This window comes from Schistosoma mansoni (genome assembly GCF_000237925.1).
Source record: "Schistosoma mansoni, WGS project CABG00000000 data, supercontig 0062, strain Puerto Rico, whole genome shotgun sequence".
Taxonomy (NCBI): Eukaryota; Metazoa; Platyhelminthes; class Trematoda; order Strigeidida; family Schistosomatidae; genus Schistosoma; species Schistosoma mansoni.
Window position 1 is genome coordinate 1,324,097 of NW_017386029.1, and position 24,857 is coordinate 1,348,953.

General features: G+C 33.5%; 1 protein-coding gene and 1 non-coding gene across 3 annotated transcripts in view; one reads left to right on the forward strand and one right to left on the reverse strand.

Moving 5' to 3' along the window:
- The window catches only part of Smp_155000.1 (pumilio, putative), a gene marked incomplete at its 3' end in the record, with an annotated part of 32,719 nt that extends 19,063 nt beyond the window's left edge, over nt 1-13,656 (forward strand). The window contains exons 7-13 of one of the 2 annotated variants that reach the window (XM_018790566.1): nt 73-304; nt 1,578-1,937; nt 2,073-2,389; nt 3,741-3,983; nt 6,435-6,587; nt 8,237-8,644; nt 13,546-13,656. In XM_018790566.1, coding sequence (XP_018646195.1) covers nt 73-304; nt 1,578-1,937; nt 2,073-2,389; nt 3,741-3,983; nt 6,435-6,587; nt 8,237-8,644; nt 13,546-13,656 — 1,824 coding nt within the window. Of the gene's footprint in view, nt 1-72; nt 305-1,577; nt 1,938-2,072; nt 2,390-3,740; nt 3,984-6,434; nt 6,588-8,236; nt 9,474-13,545 lie in introns of those variants that run through there. The other variant, XM_018790564.1, reaches the window with a different exon arrangement.
- Smp_tRNA_00090_Pseudo_TTG.1.1 lies at nt 5,450-5,520 on the reverse strand. The gene has a single exon. It is a non-coding gene (tRNA).
- Nucleotides 13,657-24,857: the final 11,201 nt, after the last annotated feature.

Genomic DNA, 24,857 nt, shown 5'->3' on the forward strand with positions numbered 1-24,857 from the left:
TTTTTTCTATTATTCATTTGATACTTAGTATCTGTGTGTGTATGTGTCATAGTTTCACTTTTTATCTTTTAGGGAATAAATCTACTACCACCAGTCGGTCTTCTACACCCGGAAGCAAGTGGTAGTCCAAACTCAGTGGCTGGAGATGTATCTAGTTACAGTCGCATGCCCATTTCGCAACCCCCTGGAGCTTTAGCCGTTAGCATGCATATTTCGCCAACATCACCATCAGGACTTCAAAGACCTCCTTTATCTGTTTCAACTGGGTTCTCATCAGCCACACCATATCCATTCAATTTCGATGGTAAATTAAACTATTTCGTTGGTTTGCACTTTTAGTTGTTTATACTGTTACTACCTTTTTAATTCTTTTATTATCACAATTTTGACCACTTGCAGTCTGGAGCTCGTTAAGTTGAATGTACAATAACACTAATGGACTCAATCACCTTTATTTTTTATGTATATGAAAGTCTACTTGATTGGGAGACATAACCTATCCCCAATCACTGTCTACGTTGAATGACGTTGGAAGAAATATAGAAGCGGTCAAACCAAGACGTGGCATCAGTCCATATGGTCATTGACCATTATGCTGGGCCATATTTTTAGCTATATGCCACCAGTCTGTGGTTCTCGCGATTATTGTAATCAGTGGTTGGAGATGTCGGGTGGTATGACTCAAAATCGGGCGCAATGTTACGGACATAGTTACTCTTTGTTTCCCTTTAAACCCCAAGTTTTGAAGGTATCTTGTACGCCTAATCTCTCAAGTTTATTTTTTCTACTCGAATTATGTCCTGTATGCTGAATCATTTATGCTACCGGTAACACTGTTACTACTTCGATTACTGCAATATATCTCGGGAATTTTATCTGACTATGTTATGATTTTGCAACTTGGACTAATGTCCATATGTCCTAGGTTCTACGTTCCTCATAATGAACTGACTGTTTATTTAAACACATAAACATTGGTACGAGGAGGCACCAAATATACATGTGCCACACTTTTTCATTCGGTTTGTGTGAGGGCTGGAATACTGTCCGGGCGCCCAAACCAAACAGACTGGCATCACTACTATATGCTGTATACTTTTATATGATTATTTCATGGAAAACAGTTGAGATTTACACATGATTTCTAACGGCGTATTTTTTTCAAATGTGTTGATTTTTCAATACTTGACTTTTTTGTTCAGATAGAAAAGATTATATTTCGTTGACATACATTGCAATGAGATACGTGTTTGGGCTAGCGCACATTTGTGCCATAGTCTATGTTGATTTTGACTGACTGATTAACTAAAATTTATACAGACCAGAAGTGACTTTGTTCTGTATCTGTGCAAACTTTTTTTTATATAATCCAGCTTAAGTAACGAGTATCATTAGTTCTTGTAAATTAGACATAACTGTTAGCCTAGTACACTTACTTACACGTCTTTCGCAAGTTGCATAAATGTGGCTTAAACCTAGGCCAATTCAACGAAAATTCGTAGCATCTTAAACCGCGCTTTAATGAAAACTTTTTCCATTAGCTAGCTAATGCTGAATATTGATAATTTATTTTATAGCATCGATGCATAAAAATCGTGCTTTTGCTGCCGCCTTTGCTGCTGCATCGGGTGTGGCTGTTACTGCTACCCCACCACCTGGCATGGGTCCCAACCCTAATCTTCGACCTACTGGAGTGAACCATCCGGCCCTCTTAGGAACTAGAGCTCCAGTTCCACCACCCCTTATGCCTGTAGTTACTGGTCGTAGTCCTGGTCTACTATCTGCCGTACATTCTCAAACTGTTCAACAAAGTCCAAATTATGCTGCTGCTCTTCAATCACACCAAAATATCAACCAGCGACTTCCAGCCCCTTTACTTTCACCACTTCCTTTGACTTTATCTGGTACTGCTTCATCAAGGCCTAGTTCGGTTGTTGGTAAGTTTGATCAGAGGCATATAACAACTTTATGGTTATTTACTGAATTTTATTGCTTATCAGTCTTAATTATTGTATACTAAAATGCTAAACATCTATTTGGTCGCATTCACGACATATTTATATTACTTTCAGGTGTGAACATTACTACATCTACTCCACTCGTTGTTACCACTGTGTCTAGCCGAAGTCAACTTTTGGAAGATTTTCGAAATTCAAGTGCACGGTTCCAACACATGCATCTGTCAGAGTTACGTGATCATATGGTCGAATTCGCCCGTGACCAACATGGATCTCGATTTATACAACAGAAATTAGAGACCGCTACTACCGCTGAAAAAAATTCAGTCTTTAATGAAATACTACCACATTCTGGAAAGTTAATGACTGATGTATTTGGCAACTATGTGATACAAAAGTTTTTTGAATTTGGAACAAAAGAGCAAAAAGAAGTGAGGTTTATTTCGTTATTATTCTTTTTTTATGTAGTCACATTCATTATTCAGAAGTTAAATATTAAGTTCGATTGTTCCACCAAGCATTTTGTCAGTAATTTGATAATATGCAATTTTTATTTGTTATCTGCATTAATCATGTTTGTTTTACTAACACATTCACCATTTCTTGGTTCACTTGATAACATCTATTTAAAAAGCCCCTTTCATGCGTATTATCATTCGAGCTGTGCTTATTTTATCCAGTCAGCCTAGATTATAGAATTTTCTAGTTTGAATTACATCAATGGCTTAATTCTAGTATCGTCCTGCCTCCGTATTCTTCTGTTTCCTCTTGTTCTTCACATACTTTTTCTATAAGTAATCAACCATGTGAATGGATTATCTGAATTATTTCTAATTTCTTGCCTTTTTTTCAATCTACCTCTATGATGTCTCTGAGCTAAATCAACAGTTTTTTGTAAGTTCTCTAATGATGAGTGGTTACAACCCTTTTTTCCGAGTAGTTGATAAGTTGCAATTAACTACTCTTTACTGTTCTTGTTTTATTTTTGTCCTACAATTAAAGGACAATTGCAGTTCTTTCCACATAACAATAATGTAGTGATCGAGAACATTTGATTTTCAGTGACTGTTTTTCCATAGGCTTGAATAGTGTTTAATTTACTCCTACCATTTAGACATATGAATCGCATCAATGGATGTAGAAAATGTATGACGCGAAAATGAATGTTATTAAGTTTCATAATTCGATCATGATTTGATCCTACGGAAATCTTATAATTATAATAATGGAGAATCTTGAGACACGGACCAAACTAATGGAAACTCGATAGATGACCGGACATCTAACACACGACGACAACACTGCAGTTTTAATAATTCACACTCCGAATATCGATACAGAAGAACTGATTTTCAGGACCGTTTCATGTTTTCGCTAGAATCCGGAAATTGAAATTGAATGACTCTGTTTGTATAGTAACACGCAATGACCTTGGGACCCAACCAATTTAATAAACTAAAAGTAACAATGGCCAGTCAGATAGTGACAAAGGCCTCTGCGAGAATATAAATTTTTAAAAAAATGTCGAGGCTATCCCTTAAAAAAGACAAACACTTGATAACAAAAACCATATAACTTGTGATCTCATTGGCGAAGGTATAAACTTGTACTTGGTTACCGATTAGAACATCGATCATATATATATATATATATATATATATATATATATATACCGGGGACAACTATAGGAGAGTTATTTTTATTGGAGTGTAAATATAATTCAATGTGATAATTAACTTTTGTCAGAGTTAGCTTCCTAATCACAACTTTTTCTTATTTTAGCTGCTCTCTCAACGTTTACAAGGTCACGTCGTTGAGTTCGCTACTCAAATGTATGGTTGTCGTGTTATACAAAAAGCATTAGAATCTGTACCAGCCGAGGCAAAAATACACATAGTTGGTGAACTGAGACCATTTGTAACACGGTGTGTAAAAGATCAAAACGGGAATCACGTTATTCAAAAATGCATTGAATGTGTTCCACCTTCAGAACTTGATTTTATTATTTCAGCTTTTCGTGGTCAAGTATGTTTCCCCGTCAGTATTTTTCGTTTCCGATCCGTTTCACAACACAGAAAAAGTTATTTTTGGTATATTTCTTGCCTTGATGACTACCTGGTTTATATTCGGTTAAATGCATTTCAAAATGTTTGAGGTTTGTTTCTCATTCCTCAAACCCAACGTGTTGCTTCAGAAATGATTAAGGTCAACCCGTAATGTGGCGTTAAAGATTGAAGTAGTAAATGGTGTTGATCATTTTACCTTCTCGATTTCATATTCACCATGTTGTTATAGTGTGACAAATTGAACTAATGTACATTTATGGCAAGTCTTACGTTGACTAAAACGGACTTATTAATAGAAATTCAAAAAATGTATCTTTAAGTCGCTTGTAAACACTGAGTTATAGGCTGTAAAATTTCGTATAGCTTTTTCTCCTATCTTCACTCACCACAGGGTTTTGAGCTGCTGAACAACCTTTTTAAAGAAATAACTTCAGCAAACATAATGTATGGTTTATCAATATATCGTACTGTGTTATAACGGTAGTGCTTGGTAAATAAAATAGAACATTTAGTTGTGATAACAATTATAAACTCACTAGCTAAATGTTAGCTTTTGTTGCAATAAGTAACGTGCTAAGCCTATGAGATAAGATCTGATCAAACTAAGATAAAGTTAGCGGTATTTCAATGATAACCTACTAGTTTTAATTCAATTTTCCAAATCACGACTCTGAAGTGGGAATGTGTCACTATATTTGAACTAATTAGTGTCATGAAACTATTCTATCGGGCTTCAGTAACTTGAAAAGTGGGATTCCCTATTATCTTTTAAAATCTCATGATTTTCAAAAGACTACGGCTTGGTGGCTTCCGTTGTCATTTTAAATGTAAACATTTGCCGAATATTACGCTCTGAAGAAAGCTTAAGCATATAATTCAAATTTGAGTTTATATATATATATATATATATATATATATATATATATATATAACGGTTTATACATGTTATTGCTACATACCGCTGTCCCAGCTAAGTTTGTAAGTCTATTATCGAAATCAGTGTAATAACCGCTTTCACAGTTTACATATTTGATGGTTTCTGAACCAGTCTCTTATTCACATATGTGTATCCTGTGCTCGTTGCCTCGATATTGCCTTAAGTCACAAGCATTATCCTTTTTCTCTTTCCAAATTTATTTCACTGTATTATACTCCTTCAATAACATCTTCAAACCCTAATCTTTCACATAATACTTATACTCTTACTACTTTTACCAATATGGGATTTGAATCGACAACTTCATCTCTGTGTTAATGTGGTATGGCAACTCGAACTGATGTACGTACGTACGAAGTTCTACGTTGTAACTGATTGACTGACTGATTATGAGTAGAGGTGGATGGTGGCTTGGAATGGTATTCGGGATGCGGGTTTCATCCTATTTGGGACTTATTAGCTGGATGTACCTGCATTCCGGAGTTAATATTCACTCCAGGACTCGAACCTAGTATCTTTCGCTTCAAACGCCATTGCATTATCCACTTAGCTACTGAGTCCAGATAGCCCCGAGCTTGTGTAATGCTTACTTTACTTACTTACGCCTGTTACCCCCAATAGAACATAGGTTCCCGACCGCCATTCTCCAACTCACTCTGTCCTGGGCCTTCTTTTCTACTTCTATCCAATCGTTGTTCATTCTTTTCATATCCGTCTCCATTTCACAGCATTTTTTCCCATGCAATAATTGAGTTTTTAAACGTAATGATACTAATGACAAATCCCTTTTAGCGAAGATAACGTTTTTGTGCACAAGACTGACTAAATTTTCATGCCTTAAAAGTATAAAATACTCTCTAAGAACTGACATTCACCTATAACTATTTTTTGCATTGGCCATCTTTCATGATCTTCTCTCCGACGCAATCATAGCAGACAGTTTTTGATAATTATGTAAACAGCTATTCACAATAGAAAGACTAAGGACGCGTAGGAAATTTTATCTCATAGGCTGAATCATGATGTTCACACCTCTTACTTATACATGTTACTGAACTGATTCTGGCACAGATATGTGGGCGATGATTTTGGTTTCATGAACATTTTGCTTATTATTCTCCCATCTTTTACATACCATGCAACCTTAAGACAGCATATGATCTGTCTGATCTTACAGTATCATGTAGAATAGCCTAGGTTATGACCTCTCTCCTGAGAAGTTTGCATACTGGTATTCCCCCTAGCCGGTCGATGTCAAAATATATTAGAACCTTAAGAAGAAAAGGTTCATTAACTTATCTCTGAATAATACAGGTTGATCTTGATTAGAAAAACTTCCTCATATCACTAAGAATATGCTCCTCACTTTACCTACATCTGCGACCATTGATGAAGCGGTATTTTCAGGATGAAACCTCTATCGTCAAATAAAAAATATACCTGATTATTATTTTTCTGTTATACTTTGTTAAGGTGGTTTTACTTTCATCACATCCCTATGGTTGTCGAGTTATTCAGCGCATTTTGGAACATTGCCTACCGGAACAAACACGTCCTATTCTTGATGAACTACACAAAGGTGTGGAACATTTAGTCAAAGATCAGTACGGCAACTACGTCATTCAAGTGAGACTTCAATAACGTTATTATGTTAAACCATATATAATTTAATCGTTTTCGTATCGATTAAATCAATCTTTTACAACTCCCTACCTATAATAGACATTAAAATGTACAAACTGTTATGAATTTAAAAAAAGAACAAGGCCGTATGCCAATTTTTTATGGTTTTATGTCCGGCCTTTTATCACGTGAATTATCCACCAATCGGAACACAACTTTTCCAATCTTAACACTGTGCCAAAACAATGACATTCGACTGGTATGAGCAGTCTAGCGTCCTTATTGGTCCTTTGTCCGCCTAGCCCTTCCAATTGAGTCCAGTACACCAATTACAGCTTCTGCTATGCGAATCATTTATTTCAAGGATACTCGGTCTATATACCAGACAGACAGACCGCATCACACCATAAAATAGAAAATAATATTTGTGCAAGATCAGGCTAAATGTGGCTGTAGACGTGGGATACAATAATCAGTAAACTAAATATAATTTATGAACAGTAAATCATATAATAATAATCTATAGGTCAAAATGAAGCTTATAATAAGATGAATATAGATACACACGATCTAGTTACTCAATAGTTAAACAATAAGAATACATATAGAATAATAGTCCATTAATAGGTCCCGGAAGTTACCCGTACTCATATCTTCGCTAGGATATAACACAAACAGTATTGTCCGTTTATTTATTTCATACTAGCACTAGTACCTTAGTCAACATTTAAAATGTGATAAATAATGCGGTTTCAGAACATAGTGGTTGGAGGTTGTTTACTGTAACTACTAATCTACCATAAATAACTTAACATTTTACTAGATTACTACTTCCAGTTAACTACTATTTCACGCTTGTTAAAACCACTTGCATTTACCCTGCCAGACGTCAGTATGTAAATATAATGTTTTCAATGAACAAAGCAACTATCCAGACTTTTTACAACTTAAATAGCACTACACCTTTCTGTGACAACCACACAGATACTTGAAACTGTTGGGAAGCAATATTTATAGTGGTCATGAATATCGTAGTAGCTTTCTAAGTTTACAGTTGTTTGGTTTGTGAAACAGTTCGATTAAGGAGTAGCGTTGATGAATTTGTTTTCTTAATAGTTATGGATTCTTTTTTAAGTGAGATTTAGCAACTGTGGTTTCTTGACAATATCACTCCTACCTTTTAAAAATATTTAGGAAAGTATATATGATCGTTGTAATGAATGATAGATTAGTATGATTTTACTTGTCTCTCAATAACAGAGGAAAAGAAAATTTAAATTGTGAGCTTACTTTTGTACACTTCGTTCTTCCATTTTTGAACGTCCGGGGGTGAGTAGTCTACTATCTACTCGTTTAGTATCATAACTACTCTGTCCTACTGTTTTACGTCATCTCCATTTTATGATTTTTCAGTGTTTGTAAGTTATTTTTATATGTTATTCAACAAATGATTTTAGTGTTTCTGGCTTTCTGAATAATACACAGGAAAAATGGACTACTTATATTATATCCATCCCTCTCGTTTTTCTCAGTTGTCTATTCATATCATCATGATCATTACGCTAAACTGTTGTAATGTTTTCCTGAATATGAATATATGTTTATAGTCATCTGTATACGTATATTTTTGTTTGTTGCTTATTTGATGATAGCATGTTTTAGAGCATGGTTCAAATGAGGATAAATCACGTATTATTCAAAATCTACGTGGTCGTGTATGTGCTTTAAGTTCGCATAAATTTGCATCGAATGTTATGGAGAAAGCAATTGCCAACGCTGTACCATCTGAAAGAGCTGTATTAATTGAAGAAATTTTACATCCAATTTCTAATGTGAATATTAATGGAGACACCTCGTCAGTAACAACTAATAACATCTCTTCATCATTAGTTGATATGATGAAAGATCAATATGCAAATTATGTAGTTCAACGTATGCTAGAATTAGCTGATACTGAACAACGTCGTGTATTAATTAATCGAATCCGTCCTATGCAAAATGTTCTACGCAAATTTAATTATGGCAAGCATATTATAGCTAAATTGGAAAAATATAACAATGTGGCCGGGAATAATAACACTACTGGAAAAAGCTCATCTGCAAATAATAATAATAATAACAACAATAATAATAATACAACTAATAATAACAATACTAATTTATCAGTTTCAAATAATTCCACCAATCATGTTTCTAAAACTTCAAATAATAGTAATAATAATAACGGCACTGGTAACAACAATGGCGGTTGTAATAACACCAACAATAGTAATAATGGTGGGACGCCAGCAGCCAGCAAATCGGCTGGTTCGAACTCTGAAAGTAATGGTATGACTACATTACAACAAAACGATTCTTCTACTAACACTACAGCAACAACAACTACACACAAATCATCAAATGACAAAGCTAATCATCGCACGTAGAGTTTGTTACTATTGCAACTACAATAATCTGTGTTGCTTTATGCTACTACTACAGTGTAACGACGAACAGGGATAAGTGAATTAGAGCACCGTTTATTATTAATTTCTTATTTCCCCATATTCTATATACATTTATTAGTTTAGTTTTGTCTCTTCATATATATATATACCATTTGTGGATTGTTATAATTCTCTCATTTTTTGAACATTTTTCTTCGACAACCAGTCGTTTGTCTCTGTCATTACACAATGTATACTAACTAGCTTTGTTTTTCCTGTCTTTATTGTAAAAAGCAACACAACACCAACAATACGTTATGCTTCTTGTCATTTTAGTATTCATTAATTCAGTGTTTGCAATCGCTTTAAACTACTACTTGCACATCACTAGTTATTCACTATCATCATCAGCAGCACACATCTTTTTGACATAAGTTTTCTGATACAGATCGCTTCATAGACAGTAGTAGCTTAAAAATTCCCCCATTTTTTGTTTATTTATTTGTTTGTAAATGTCTCGGCTGAATACATTGAACTTAGTGTGTGTGTGTGTGTGTGTGTAGGTTTCATTGTGATATGAACAAAGCATTATCTCTTAGTTTTAGTTTAAGCTTTTGGTTCAGTGCTTATTCATGTTATTCACGTAGTGAAAGCTACTCTGTATCTATCTATATATATAAATGTAAATGTAAATTTTGTTATACAACTAGTCCCCTCTGTTTGTCTGCCTGTTTCTTCATTCTCAATTTGTTACTGTTGATACATATACATATAAACTAATTATTATGGTTTGGTTTGTTTAACTTGATACACATGTACAGTGTTCAACCTTCGGAAATGAGATTCCGCTGGATTCTATATATCCTTGTTGTAATTATATTTATATACAAAGAAATGTGTATAATGTATATTGATAGTTTCTTTCATGGTTTTTCTTGGATCCTTATGTGTATACGAATTCTGGCAAAATTATTTTACACCAACCCATGTGTTTTCACCAATTTTTTTTCTTTATTCAACCTTACTTTCAAATATCATCATCTTCGAATATTTATATTAATTTTCAGATTGTACACTTTTCATTCGTTGTCCATATTATATATATATATATTCTATTTACAATTTATTCCTATTCATTTCACATTTTCCAAAATTTATGGTGTTTCAGTCTCTGTCTTGTAGAAAATTGAATTCTTTTTACAAACTTGCGCTGCATATACTGTCATTCTTTCTTTAAATCTTCATAATCTGCCTAGTCATATATATCATTACTTTTCAAGGACCCCATGTTGTGCATATTGTTATGATGTGTATATTGTACTTGGATCTTGTCTTGTTCGTGTCATCAATTTCATATTTAAAATCACATTGTCATATGCACTTACTGCTTACTGTCTATCATTAAACTTTAACATTTGTTCTTTACCTCTTGTTTGTCCTTTCACTACTAAAATTCATTAACTTGTTATTCTTCACCTATATGTTATATATATATGTATGTAAAGTTATCTTATTGAATCCTTTCTCAAGTTAATGTAAGAAAGAGATGGGTTTGTACAAGTTCTAATCATTTGTTGTATTTGTATCACACTTGTGTATGTGTGTGAATTTGTGTATATTTACTCATGCTTTTATCAATAGTTAACAGCCTCTTCTAACACCATTTTGAAAAATTAATTTGCTCTAGGTTAGTTTTCCCCATCCAGTAGATAGCTTGTTTACAAATTTCAAAATTTTTAGCTGCCGTACTTACTAACCTTTCTCTCTCTCTCTCTCCTTCAAATACACACACAAACAAATCTCTTTCTGTTTTATATATATATACATACATATATATTCAATTTTGCATCTGTAATCGTAACTTTTGTTGAAACTTGATTTTTCGTTAGTGATGTCACCAAGATTGAAATATCTTAATATTCTTGAAAATTTAATTATTAGTCCCATGTATTATTGTTTGTCTTGATGCACTGTCATGGGATTTGTAAATTATCTCGTGTACTCATATATAATACAACTGAATATTACCATACAATTTAGTTATTCATTACTGTCTTAATTATATTTCTCTTAGTAATTATCATCTACCTATTCATGCTACTAATGGGTTATAATAATTTTTCGTAAAAGTGTTAACTAATTATTCTCCTTTTTAGTTATAGTTACAGACTACTTCAACAATATATTTAATTGAAGTTATCTGAAATGATGAAAGAAACTTATAGTGTGAGTTCATTGAATGTTGACTTGAATTATGTAGCGATAGAGGTCCGAGGGCTAAGTCGTACTATAATTTAATCACAGCAACGTGTTCCTCATGGATAACCAGCATCTTTAATGATGCCACCTTATAGATTTTCAGTATTGGCGGTAATAATAACACGTAGTCCACTGACAATAAGACTATGTGTGATCGAAAAGCATTTATTTCTTTGGATGTAAAGTAACGCTCCGAAATCAATAAGGTCACTGCTAACCCTTAAGCAATACAAGAGGAAATATCCTTCAACGATGCGAGTAACCGGGAAGTGGCTATGTCTATTAGCACTCAGCTTTATCTTATTCACAATCAATCTCTTTCTTAGGGACGTTTTAATGATTCTGAATGTGTCGACACCGTACACTTGAAAAGATCAATTTTCACTAATATGTTGCTAAAATATTGATACGGGAGGGTTAATTAAATTCCATCTAAACAGTGTGAACACCCTTCAGGATTGTAAGTTGCTTTCGTTGTATCTAATCATCTTCATAATTAACCTTATTCTTATCTGTTCTAATATTTCTGAACTCATTAATACAGGCAAGTGTTTCATCGTTGAACTAGACAGCCTAAAAGGTTAATAAATTGTATGGACATTCTGGAAGTATATCCTTTCTATTTGTTGATAATCCGTTCCTTCATGCATAAAACATCACTTTTATAGAAATTAGCCATAATGAACAGAGTATCGAATTTAAGCAGAGTTGGATCGTGGCTAGTGAAGGAATACGCATTTATTTAGGACTCGTCAGTTGAGTGTCCTGCACATGTGCCTAAAGAGTGATTAACTGCAGCTCATAGCATCAACGAAAACATTCAAGCAATTAATACAAATAAATTAGAGTATTGAATTTTGTAATAATTAGGTGACAATAGACGTTTTTTGCAAATAACTGATGACTTAGTAATGACGGTTGTATTTGTTTATTGCTGATCGGATTCTTTCAATCAAGATGCAATATGGGCACTAGCCTAAGGGACCCGATATTGTTTGTGCTATGTTTTTATTTTAGATTGATTGGGATTAGTCAAAAGAGTGAATACTTCTGCACCATTTTTATCAATCTGCCTCCATGTCATCCAAATCTTTCAGCAAACCATCAGGCGAATTCATGATTTTTTGTTCTTTGAAATTGTTTCAAATCATAATCCTTAGTTCATTTATTAATGCTACATTGATATTTTCCCTGCATTCTTATGTGTATATACTTAAATCAATGCAGTAGTAGTGGGACATGTGGTTGTAACCTTCAATCAATTGTGTTTCATTGATTTGAATAATATTTTTCATTTTGGTCTGTATTTTTTCAACATATCAACTAAATTTTTAAAATCAATTTATGCATAGTTTACATTTTTTTCTTTTTTAGAAATTGTGTAATATATGGATCAGTGTGATATTTGTAAGACTTTCTGAAAGATTAGAGTGATCTGTTAAATATACGTGTCTGTATATATTTCTAAGACATGCTTTTTGTGAACATAACTAACAGTATCAACTCGATCAAACTGGTTGAATGTTGATATTTCTCCATACCATGAATAAATAAGAATTTAAGAATCTGATAATGGTTTAGAACTGATTTCTTGTCCCAATAAAGTACTTCTTGCATAATCCTGATATTCTTGGTTTTCATTGGATGATTAATATAATGAAGCGGTGGTTGGATAGTCTGTGTAAGAATGAGATAGATATCAGCACCCCACAATTTGACTTAGTAAAGGTGTGTTTAAATCACCAGATATTCATTTAATCAGACTTAGACAACATAGAACTCGATCATAAATTCCATTGTCTCATAATATCTCTACACTCGGTTGTTTCGATCCACGTTCTCGTTGTTCACTGGTTCTCATTATCATAGCGACTACATTATATTCAGTTCTCTTTTGCTATTCATCTCATTGAGCTAATGTAGAATGGCAACTTGAGCTAACACACATCTATGCCTGGCTCTATAATAATGGTGATGATGGCTGACTAAATGAGAACTTGACATAAATTTCTGTAGGCTAACTAGAAGTCTATCAAGGAATCCCTTATAAGCCATCTTATACAAGCTGTTTAGCGAAAGCTAATCATTGCTTGATTAATTGACAAAACTGAGACATACTACCAACATTTTAATACCAATCTCTTTAACTGTATGCTAACAGCTTTCACCATTATTCTTGATAACATTTCCAGCGATAACACCTAATACTGAATCATTAAGATGAATAAACATCAATTTATGATATTCTATCAGTTTTGTTCTAATTTCTTTTCTAGTGGGAAAATACACTTTTTCCGTTTGCCTGCGTTTTCTTGATGATGAAAGAACTTCACTTAATCAAAGCACAATCAGTGCTTTATCCACACAATATCAGTGTTCAGTCTTAGGTAGTAGATAAAGAATTCCAAGTTGATAATATCTCGAATAATCAAAATAACATTTTACTCGAAAAATCAATACTTAATACACCTATCCATCCATATTGTTGATTAAGGGAATTGTTCATTTCTCAGGCATTATGTTACTGACTGACTAATTACTGTATTGTTAAATTGACTTACTATGATTTGTTTAATATTGATTTTATACTGAATTATAGAAGCTATAAATTATTGTGAAGCTCTGATAGGGAACTAAGTGAAAGAAACATTTCTCCTCTCAACTTGTTTTTTCTTTAATGTCCTGATTGGATTATCTAGTGAATTAAAAAAAGTACAACTCAGTATATATATAGTTGAACCATAGTTGTTAAAGTCTTTTTCAAAAATAAATATCTTGTACTTTTCAGTTTTACAATCCTCGCCCTCATATCTCTGCATCAGCTTCCACCTGTTCCAGAGTTTCTCCATCAAGTGTGATTTTGTTAGTGTTCTCTGTTACATTTGAGGATCTTGCATTTCCCTTTGTGTATGTTGACGCCTACTGCTGTTACATTGGTTGTCTTGATCTGTATTTGTCCGTGTGTACAGGATAGAAGGGTCAGGTCATCTGGGGAGCCCAAATAGTCTATCTGACACCGGTCTTCACTTGGAATGCGTCTGTCAGCTATCCTCCGTACACCGCTTTGAATGTAGTCCGTCGTATGAGTTCTGTATGATGTTGACGATCTCCGCTACTCAGTAAAAACCAGTAATTGATGCAACACAGACCTAATTAACTGTTACAGTGAAAAATATTAAAATTCTATTTCGGTGACTTTGTATTCTTCAAAATTGATTAGTTTTTTCATGAAACATTTTGTTTTCACTTTCTTGAGGGATATTTCTCATCTCTCACCCGTTTCAATCAAGCTGTTAAATAAACTTAAGGGAAACCAGATTCATAACAATGAAATCTGTTGTATGAATTATTTGTATACACACACACCTGGTATTATGCGTGTGAGATCCGGTCTTTGATGTGGTTGTGACTGGGTAGTGATGAAGAATCCCCTACTAGATTGAAACACTCGTTCAGTGCTTTATAATAAATAAGTCTGTGATATAATCTACAAATCCTCTTTCTTGTCGAAAATGTCATATTTTTATGTACAGTTCGGTGATTTAGTAGAAAGGTCATAGATTGTATTTTTATTCAAAATAAGAAATACATGAAATAGTTTGTTCAAACGCAAATGAAAACCAATCAATACTTTCCATGCTGGTTTGCATAAAATATAATTAACAAGAAACTAATTTGTTCAGTGAATAAGTACTTTAATAAATAAAAATCAATTTCATTTATAAAAGCTAAGGATATTGTATATGATTATCTATCTCTACTTGTTATCGTATGAAAAGATGGTTTAACTTCGTTTAATACACTATTGCATAATAATTATTGTATTTCATTTTACCCAATAAAAATCTTTCGGTAGAAAAATGTACCAGATATGTATGTGCCACACAAATCTCATTTGATTTGTGTGAGGTGTGTGATACTGCTCAGGTGCCCAAACCGAAACAGGTGGTTTTCTTAAAAGGACACACCCCGGGCCTTTGACCTAAAGGTCTGATCCACAAGGCAGTGGAGCATCGTGAGGAGATGCAGTCCCATAGTAGCCGGTGACCAACGATTGATTCATACGTCATTTGTTCCCTCAGGATACTGGAGCCCATGTGCAACATTGGTTTGGAATCAGGGTTTGCCAACTCCCCTAGGTGGATCCTCCACATCCATCAACCCGGTTAAAGCGTCGGACATTCGCTTTTCGTCCTCTCACTTTTGTGAACAACACCCCCGCCACGAGAAGTCAGTGAGTAGGACTTCCCTGTTAGAGGCTATATATTCGCCGGCCAAGCGAACTCTCCCCACTCTCGGCCGTACCAGGTCATTTATTGTTATTATTATTATTACTATCATTATTAATATTCAACCAAAATCAGTTTTGATACAGAATGACAGCCGTTAATTCGATGTGTTTCATTTTTACTTTAAGTTATTGGAATAATTCATGAACTCAGTTATTTATCATGAAAATGTGGAACGATTCTCCTCGAACTCATGAGCATAAGTTAAGAAAATGAAGCCATTCTTGACTGGTTCTCAAGGGCTGACCTTGATAAGAATGATAAAACCCGTTTACGCATATTTACAAATGTTATGCGTTACAATATCATATCTGTTTTTAATAATTTTCAACGATTTGAAAATCCACTAAAATCTTACATTTATTCTTCTCATCTGAAATTTTATTTTGTTTCAAATTTTAGTTTAGCATCTTAAAATAAGAATGTTTATTACACAATTTCATGACTAAATGAACCATAACAAAAAGTCATTGCATCGAATAGAGATATTTAGTGATAACTAGTAGAGAACTTCAAACCTAAATGTTGTCCTTTCTAGCTATTGTCAGTAAGACGAGTTCAAAAGACTATAAGAATCAATATTAAATCACTTGTCATTCAATTTCACGGTTAAAGTTGTTAATATTGAACTATTCTCTCGTAAACTGACCTACTCTAAAAATGGAGTGTTTATACTGACTAATCACTGAGTAGTTACCAATGTCGTATAACACAAACTTTAATAAATTCACATTATTTTATTCATTGTCAATATTCACAATGAGGCATTTTCATTACAAAAATGTTAATATTGCTAACTTGTTTCTGATTGCCTCCTTCATGGACAGAACAGTTGACCATGAAGTTTCATTCCAAATAAAAGTGTAAGGATGGCTTGTTGGTAAACTCTAAGAAGCCCGGAAAGAGCCGAAGACATTCCATCCAATCACTGGTAGGGGAATATCCTAGAATGTCGACGTGTAGCTTCCCTATTGAATGGATAAGAATGACCCCCTATTGGCTGTCCGAAATGATGATTTACTTTCAGCCAAAAAACTATAAGTACATGAGATTTTTGTAGCATATTTTGACATTGTTTGGGGGAATAAAATTCTTACTTAGTATTCTTCTGTCTTCTCTCTTGCAACGTTGCGGGTTCGATCGTTCAAGTAGTCTAGTAGTACGCGGCATAGTAAGACTCAAAGCTCTAGATATAACAAAAAGACTTTATAATTTTCACTTTGTGAAGATTCATTGAAATAGACGACATTGTTAACGTTTCATAAATGTGACCTTCTTTTAAAAATTTATGGAGAGGAAAATGGTGTATTTAACTGTAAAAAAATAAAAAAAGAATAGTGCTCCTCATTTACCCATAAAGGCATATACACATCATGACTTGAATGGACACATCAAGAAGGTGTTGAATATATAAAGTATCGATACTATGACATAATTTAAAGAGAATACACAATACTTGATTGATATTTATTGAGATTTTACGTGATATTCTTTGGTAAAAGGAGAAGCAGTTGTGGACATTGCTGAACTTGATAACTTGCATTATGAATTAAACCCAGACAATATTTTACAATCTCGCTTATATACTTCCCCATTCAATTACTTACTTGCCTGCCTACCTACCTACCTACTCATCTATTTACTTATTTACTTAATTGCCTAATTATTCTCTCAATCACTTACCCACTTGCTTTGTTCCTTGTTTACCTATCTAATGATTAGCATTTTTTGTTAGTTGAAAAGAAGCAAATAAATAAGTCACACTCCATTTAGATACCACAATCTAGTATTGACTAGACCAGTCATTTCAGATTAAATTTCTTTTTAGGATCAATATTTGACCTAATTACACCCAGGCACAGATATTAAATAAATCGTTTATTGAACTTCAAGTTATTCATCTTCGTTGAGACATATATTCGTTTTAAAAAAAAAAGGTTAATTTTTGATGTTATTAATCATTTGACTATCATATCATTATCATACAATAGTTGAAAACTGTAGCCTTATTGATTTTTTTTGTGACCTTTACTTCACATCAATTATTTGTTATCTAATAATAATAATAATTCAACAACCTACCAATTCATCGTTATATTACTTTAGTTAAATATTTACTGTGTACATATAAGTGATAAATGATGATTTACGAAATAAATATTTGAATAATCAACCGGGTATTGTCACTTTTATTTATTTATTCACTTTTGAATAGAGCATCAATTTCGGTGAATTAATCTTCAATTTACATAGTTGAAATCATGAGTCAATTGAAGCTAGACCACCAGGGAAAACCTGGAATCACTGAACGGCCATTTCGTCCTATTGTGGAACTCCTCAGCAGTGCGCATCCACGATTCCACACTCGCGAGATTCGAACCCAGGACCTACCAGTCTCGCGCCAGAGCACACAACCGATAGACCACTGAGCTGGCATCCGATGGTGTTAATGTCTAACTCCAACCAATCCATGAAGTTGAGCAACCGTTCACCAATTGTCTTTAGTGAGTTCCTATCTCTACAACAGATCTGGTTGAACTCCACTGGTCACTGCTCCTCACTAGAACTCCATGAAATATCTCTTGGAATCAGTCACTAGGTTTTTCATGGTGGTCTAACTTCAATTGACTCATGATTTCAACTATGCAAATACTGAAATCTCCACAAAACCCCTTCTGATAATAATCTTCGATTTAGTCAACTGTTCTTTATCAGTACATAATTAAATCAATTGTAGTGTTATAACAATACAGTTACAATAGTTCATTGACGTCAGCCTACTCAAACGTCTGGGCTTTCACTTTTTCTAAAAATAACATTTATTACTAAGAATTTCCTTGTTTGAGATTTGTTTTAACTAACCAATTAATCATTTATGCTAATCTCACGTATGTAAGCGCTTTTAAAAAAATATCCATAACCTATTGCTAAATTAATCACTGAGAAACTCAAGAAATATCCCCCACTACATTGATTATAAATATAATATCCTCTTCTTGTATCGTTTAGATAAACGAAAGGTGATTGCTGTAGAATTTGTACATCAAGTATTTTTTTATCAGAAGGGGCGAGACTGGTAGGTCCTTGGTTCGAATCTCGCGAGTGCAGGATCGTGGATGAGTACTACTGAGGAGTCCAACAATAGGACGGAACGGCCATCCAGGCTTTAGGTTTTCCATGTGGTCTAGCTTCAATCGGATTTCAGTCTCAACTATATAAAATATTTTTTTTGATACAGATTATTATGAGAGAAAAATCGATTGTAAACATTTATGTATATAAATTTGAATATTGGTTAATTTCCGTTTTCAAGGATTTTCTTTATACATTTCCTGAATATTTATATAATGTATAATGCTTATAAGATAGGAATTTTGTTACTATATATTGAAATGACGCGTTAGTGACTAAAAACACCCGATTTTTAACCATCAGATCATATGTGTAAACCCGAATTCGATTAGTTCAGTTTGAAAATCTGATTCACAACTCAAATATAAACTCAGGAGCAATTACGTAAATCTACGCTTCGTAAGTGTTATTCATCATTTTTGATTATCATTATTGTATTTTCAACCTTAACGGTAAAATTATTTCCTGTACATTACTGTTTAACAAAGAACCCTCTGACAATGTTTGTATTCATTAAGAATTGTCATTTTACAACATTTATTCATTTATGACAGCCAAATTATTACTCAATGCAATTCGTAGACGGATTTACCAAGGTTATGATGAAAACAGTGACGTTTGTGAAGTCAACAAAGCCGGTAATAAACCAGTAAATCAACATTGACAGTGTTTAAAGATGATAGAATATCACAAATTGTCCATAGTTGGAGATGTAGGAAAATGAAGTCTGATTGTTACTGACAAAATCCATGATCGTTGTATTATTTGAATTTCTTAATTAGGTGCTCATTGGAGCATTTTAGATAAAGCCCTATGCCGAATAGCTCAAAGTCAGCGAAATAAATCTATACAGTATTTCTGTTGAATTCCGATTCTTCTGTTTGCTCTTAACCAATGAAGTTGCAATTCGTTTACAAATCTAAATAACGTGAAATCCCGTGCATTATATTCTGACTGTTAAGCGATAAACGAAACTAATAGAATTTCCTGGATCTAGGTTTTATGCAACTTGGAACTCTTTAAAAAACGTTCAGAACCGATGCCTCTGGTAAAAGTCGAACCCATGCCGCTCATTATCACAGTCAAAGAAGTTACCATTAAACTAGTTGACTCATAACGGAGAATCTGTTGAAATGAAATATTTACACTGTTTAGTCACTGACTATTAATTACTATCCTGTTGACCTTTGTTCTTAATGCTTATTAAATTCAATCAATCCTTCCATAGTATGATTGTTTAACTAAGCGACTGAACTTTACAATCTAATATTGATTTTAGAGCTAGTTTTAATGGAGATAGTTGTCAGCAAGATTGTCGTATAATGTTCGGATTTTATTTTTATTTTCATAAGAATGAATTTAATCATACGAACAAACTTCACCCAACTTTACCTACCCAGATGAGAATCGTTTACTAATCATAATAAACATCTCAAACTGTGTCTGTATGTTTACATTCAGGTACTTAGGATATGAAGAAATAAGTAAATAAATAGAGACCAGATGGAATTGAAGATCTTTTCAAATAAATACATATTTACCATGTAGTAAGCTCACCATATCTTATTCCCTTCATTTTTTACAATATGAGAAATAAAGTGTGGATGCTTATTTTTGATTCAAATACAGAATTTATCCTCTTACTTAACAAAACTGAAATTTTTAGCTAAGGCATACAATAAAAATTAACTATCTGTTTGATTTTTAATTTCTGTCTATACATATTACTACTTGTGTAAGCCTATTACCCTTCTTGTAACATTGGTTGCCGATCAGGGATCTCCAATCAACATCGTTCTGGTTCCTTTAATCCAATGTTTTTCAAGTGTTATTCATACTCAGAATGTCTGTCTCAAATTCCCATCATTATGTGTTCTCTGGGCTGCTTCTTTTCCTTTAGCCCTGTAATTCAACTTTATAGTTTCCACAAAGTGTCTCTTATCCACCCACACTGTCGTTTTCTAAGTTTCATCTCAGCTGGAAGCTGGTTTTCCTCTCTCACATTAGGTCGTCGCTAGTGCTGTCTGACCAATGGATCTTCAGTATCTTGCATAGATAACTGTTTATAAATACCTGTATTTTTTTAATAATGGTTGTAGTAGTTCTCTAGGTTTCAGCTAAGCACAATAAAACCATTTCAACATCAGTGTTAAAAATCCTGACTTAAGTGCTGACTGATAGTTGTTTTGAGTTTCCAATAATCTTCAATGTTCATCAGAACAAGAACAAAGATTTAAACAGAATAACATAAATTCATTTCACTTTGTTAGGCTTTCATCAACTACCTACAAACTGTAATATTTAGAAAATCACAGTTTCAAAATGTGCTAAAATTACTTAATTAAATCAGCTTAGTTGTAAACTGCTATGACTACACGTTAGTATAATGCAGTAAAGATGTAAATAAATTTAATCGATTAAATGAAACGTTGTTAATACTTAAAAAATATGATTACATAATGGATTGAACTTAAATGACTAGTTGGAATTTGATTTTAAGTAACTCAGCTTCACTCATTCCATTCTTACATATTATTATTATGCGATTCGACATCAAATACGGATGGACGTTAGAGAACCATTGAAATCCAAGGATTACAAAACAGTTGTTTTATCATGGTATGGGAATACCTATCAAGCATATCTACAATCGAATCTGAGATCGAACCAGGGATCTTAAGACCACAGAGCGAACAGATAACCTTCATACCATTGAGTTGATATTTAAAGGTTTGCATTTCTAACTTCAGTAAATTCACGATAGTGAAAGATCATCATCCGTTGGGGTTAGTGGTATCTGTTTCATAACATACATGACTGGCCTTCACTAGAACTCCAGCAAATAACTCTCGAAATTATTTGCTAGTGAACTCTTGATGACTTGTTACTATAGGGTGTTGTATAGACTATTGAATTTTTAGTTTTACATCATGAACTGAAATTAGTTTGACGATAATCAACCTTCAGAAATCTATTTTGTATACTTAATAACGATTATTAGAACTTGTTTTTTTGAATAAAGGATAAAATTAATTGTTGTCGATTTGTAGTAGTTTGGAAATCATTAGAAAATCAACAGAACCCAGTATCGGTTGGTTTATTCTAATATTGAATATGGGATTGAGTCAGTTGTTGTAAGAAATTGTGGTTGTTGTAGTTCAGACGTTTTGGAAGTGGAACAGTTATTATCATCGGTTGTCACTGACAGTCCATCTATATCACAAGTTGATTATAGTTGGAATTTCACTACCGGACGCCAACCTATTAATTCCAATGTTTAAAAATTCACTGCGTGACCTAAACTTCCTATGTTTAGTCCCTATAGGGGTTGTGTGTATACACTGTTAAGAAGTCTCATGCTATGACAAAACAGCTGATTAAATGTTTTTGGTTTTCAATGATTTCTCGACTGAAATCAATTTGTAATGAATACAACCTATAAAGCGACATTATATTTCTAACATGAGTTATCTTTTCATCCAACAATGAATACTAACGATCAACAGAAAGTAATCGAACAGCTTTCTCTTATCACAAACTACTTCATTAGAACTTTGTAATTCTAATCTTTATTTTTTTTTACAAGAACAAACAAATGAAACGGTAATATTCATTTTAATCCCTATATATATAAGGTGAATACATTCTATTAATGGTAATCTGATCATGGCCCAGATATTCTTTGAACTTTGTTAGACAATTATTGATCAGTTCATGATTTCGATAAGATTCTCCACAATCCCATACTGGCTCTTTTCTTTATAATATAGACTATCCTGTTTTGGGTAAAACAAAAAATTCTACCTGAAATGTAGCATTGTTGTTGTGGTTTTTCAACCAGCTGACATAGAATTAAAATAAAAAATTATCATTGTGTGAGGATTTGCGGATATTGCAGTATTTTCGCAATTGTTATCACGAACTGATCTGGGCTAAGCCATCACTAAAAGCCTGGAAGCACTGAACGGCCGTTTCGTCCCAGTACGGGATACTCCTCAGCAATGACCACCCACTATCCTGCACCCAGGATTACAACCTAAGATTTTTGGTCTCGCGCGCGAACGCTTAACCTTTAGACAACTGAGTTGGCATCTGACGTTGTTACTTCCCAACTTCAACCAATCCATGAACTTGAGCAACTCTTCATTTTTAGCCTGAGATAGATAACTGTCTCACACTTGACGTGGATTGAGCTGCACTGGTCACAGCTCATCACTAGAACGCCCGAAGTTTCATTCCGAACTACACTTACGTGATCGTAGATGCACACTACTGAGTAATCCCATACTAGGACAAAACGACCATCTAGTGCTTTCAGGTTTGAAATGATGGTCTAGCTAAGATCAGTCCGCAATCTCAACCGTGAAAATAAAAGTGTATGTGAAATTATTCTAATATACATACACACAAACGCCTATGCGAATCAACAAAATTTATGATAACCGTTTGTTTACTAAATATTTCCCATTTGTGACAGAGCATAAGTCCCTTCTCTGTTTTCGCTATCTAAAATAAGATCTTTAAGCCTCCTAATAGTTTGTATTTTGTCATCGTCACACATGTTATGCTCGAACCGTGTATACAAACTAATTTTCTAAATTCACCACATCAGCAACCATATACATAATCAAGTAGCGTAATAGTAGAATATAAGACTACAGTCTTTGGATGTTTTTATCAATACAGGGAACTATTTGTTGTCGTGTCCCTGAACTCTACTTTTAGTTTTCACAACCTTCATTAATACGCTTGATCAACTGGATTAAAGCTGTGTTCTTCTATCCTCTACCTTCACATATAGTCTTTTATATTTTGTTAAGTTAATGGGTTTTTCACAATTTTAAAGAAATACGGTGCATAAGTCCAATGGACTACATGGTTATGTGCTTCTGAGCTTATTTTCCATAAAACGTCGTATAGATTGTCATTTTATTCTATTTCAATACCGCCCAAAGAATAAACATGAAAACAAGTTGAAAATGTTATACGTCAAATAGATTTTGAAATTTTAGAAAAGTATTGCCTTAGTCAAAATGAATACTCTGTATGCTTTTTTGTGTGACACCAGTAATTTTCCATTAATAGCCATATGAATAACTGAGATCAAGAACTGATCTGAAAAAAAACTTTAAGACAGTTTTACAAAACTGACATTAAGATCAATCTACAATCGATGAATATATTGACATAAATTAATCTAACACTTTAAGAGACAAAGTCAACTTAATCAAATTGTCAATGACTGACCCAAACCACTATTTATTAGAAATGTAAATATACGTAAACAATGAATAGTCAGTAGTAAATACTAGCACACACGGATTTGCAAATTGTATAGTAAAATTCTATGAAACATACTTGGATTCTATCTTGAGATTATTGGTGTTATTTGGATTGTCCGTGTAAACTTTTTAAATAGACTATTGACAATGTACAGTTAAGTACCGACTCAGTAGTTTAAAAAGTTCATTCCCTTTACGGGACCCCCATTGGCTTTGATCTTACTTGATGGTTGACATTTACTTACTGACAAGGAGTTTGAAATTTGGAGCAAAACAGATATCAAATATGTTTCTACTTGACTAAAGTATACGATGACATCGACCTTGAATGACTTTCAACCAATCGGAAAAGGTTTAGTCATGACAGAATTTATAATACAAAAGTAAGAAAATTACAACAGACACAGTTTTAACATGGTGAGTGAGATTTGTCGTGTTGAAAATCGGAATGCAAAATGTACCAATTAAAGAAGTATACTTAATACAGAGTTCCCGTTTCGGATACAATATATATCAGAAGTAAAAAAGTTCCTAGCGATTTAAGGTATAACAATTATAATTGGCCTTCAGAATATACTAAAGTCATTGAACTGTTTCAAAAGTGCCATACACTTATCAACTTAGATCATCTTAAAAACTAAGTAACCTACTCTGTCAGGGAACAAGCCACCTTCCAGATGGGGAGAAATCACGAAAAGACACTGGAGGTGGATAAAGCATACATTGCAGAAATCATCAAACTTCATCATGAGGCAAGTCCTAAATTGAAATACTGAAGGGAAAAGGAGAAGAAGAAGACCAAGGAACACATTGCGTCAGGAATTGGAAGATATCAAAGAAATAAACAACACTTGACAGCATTTAAAAGGAGTAGCTTGGTTAATC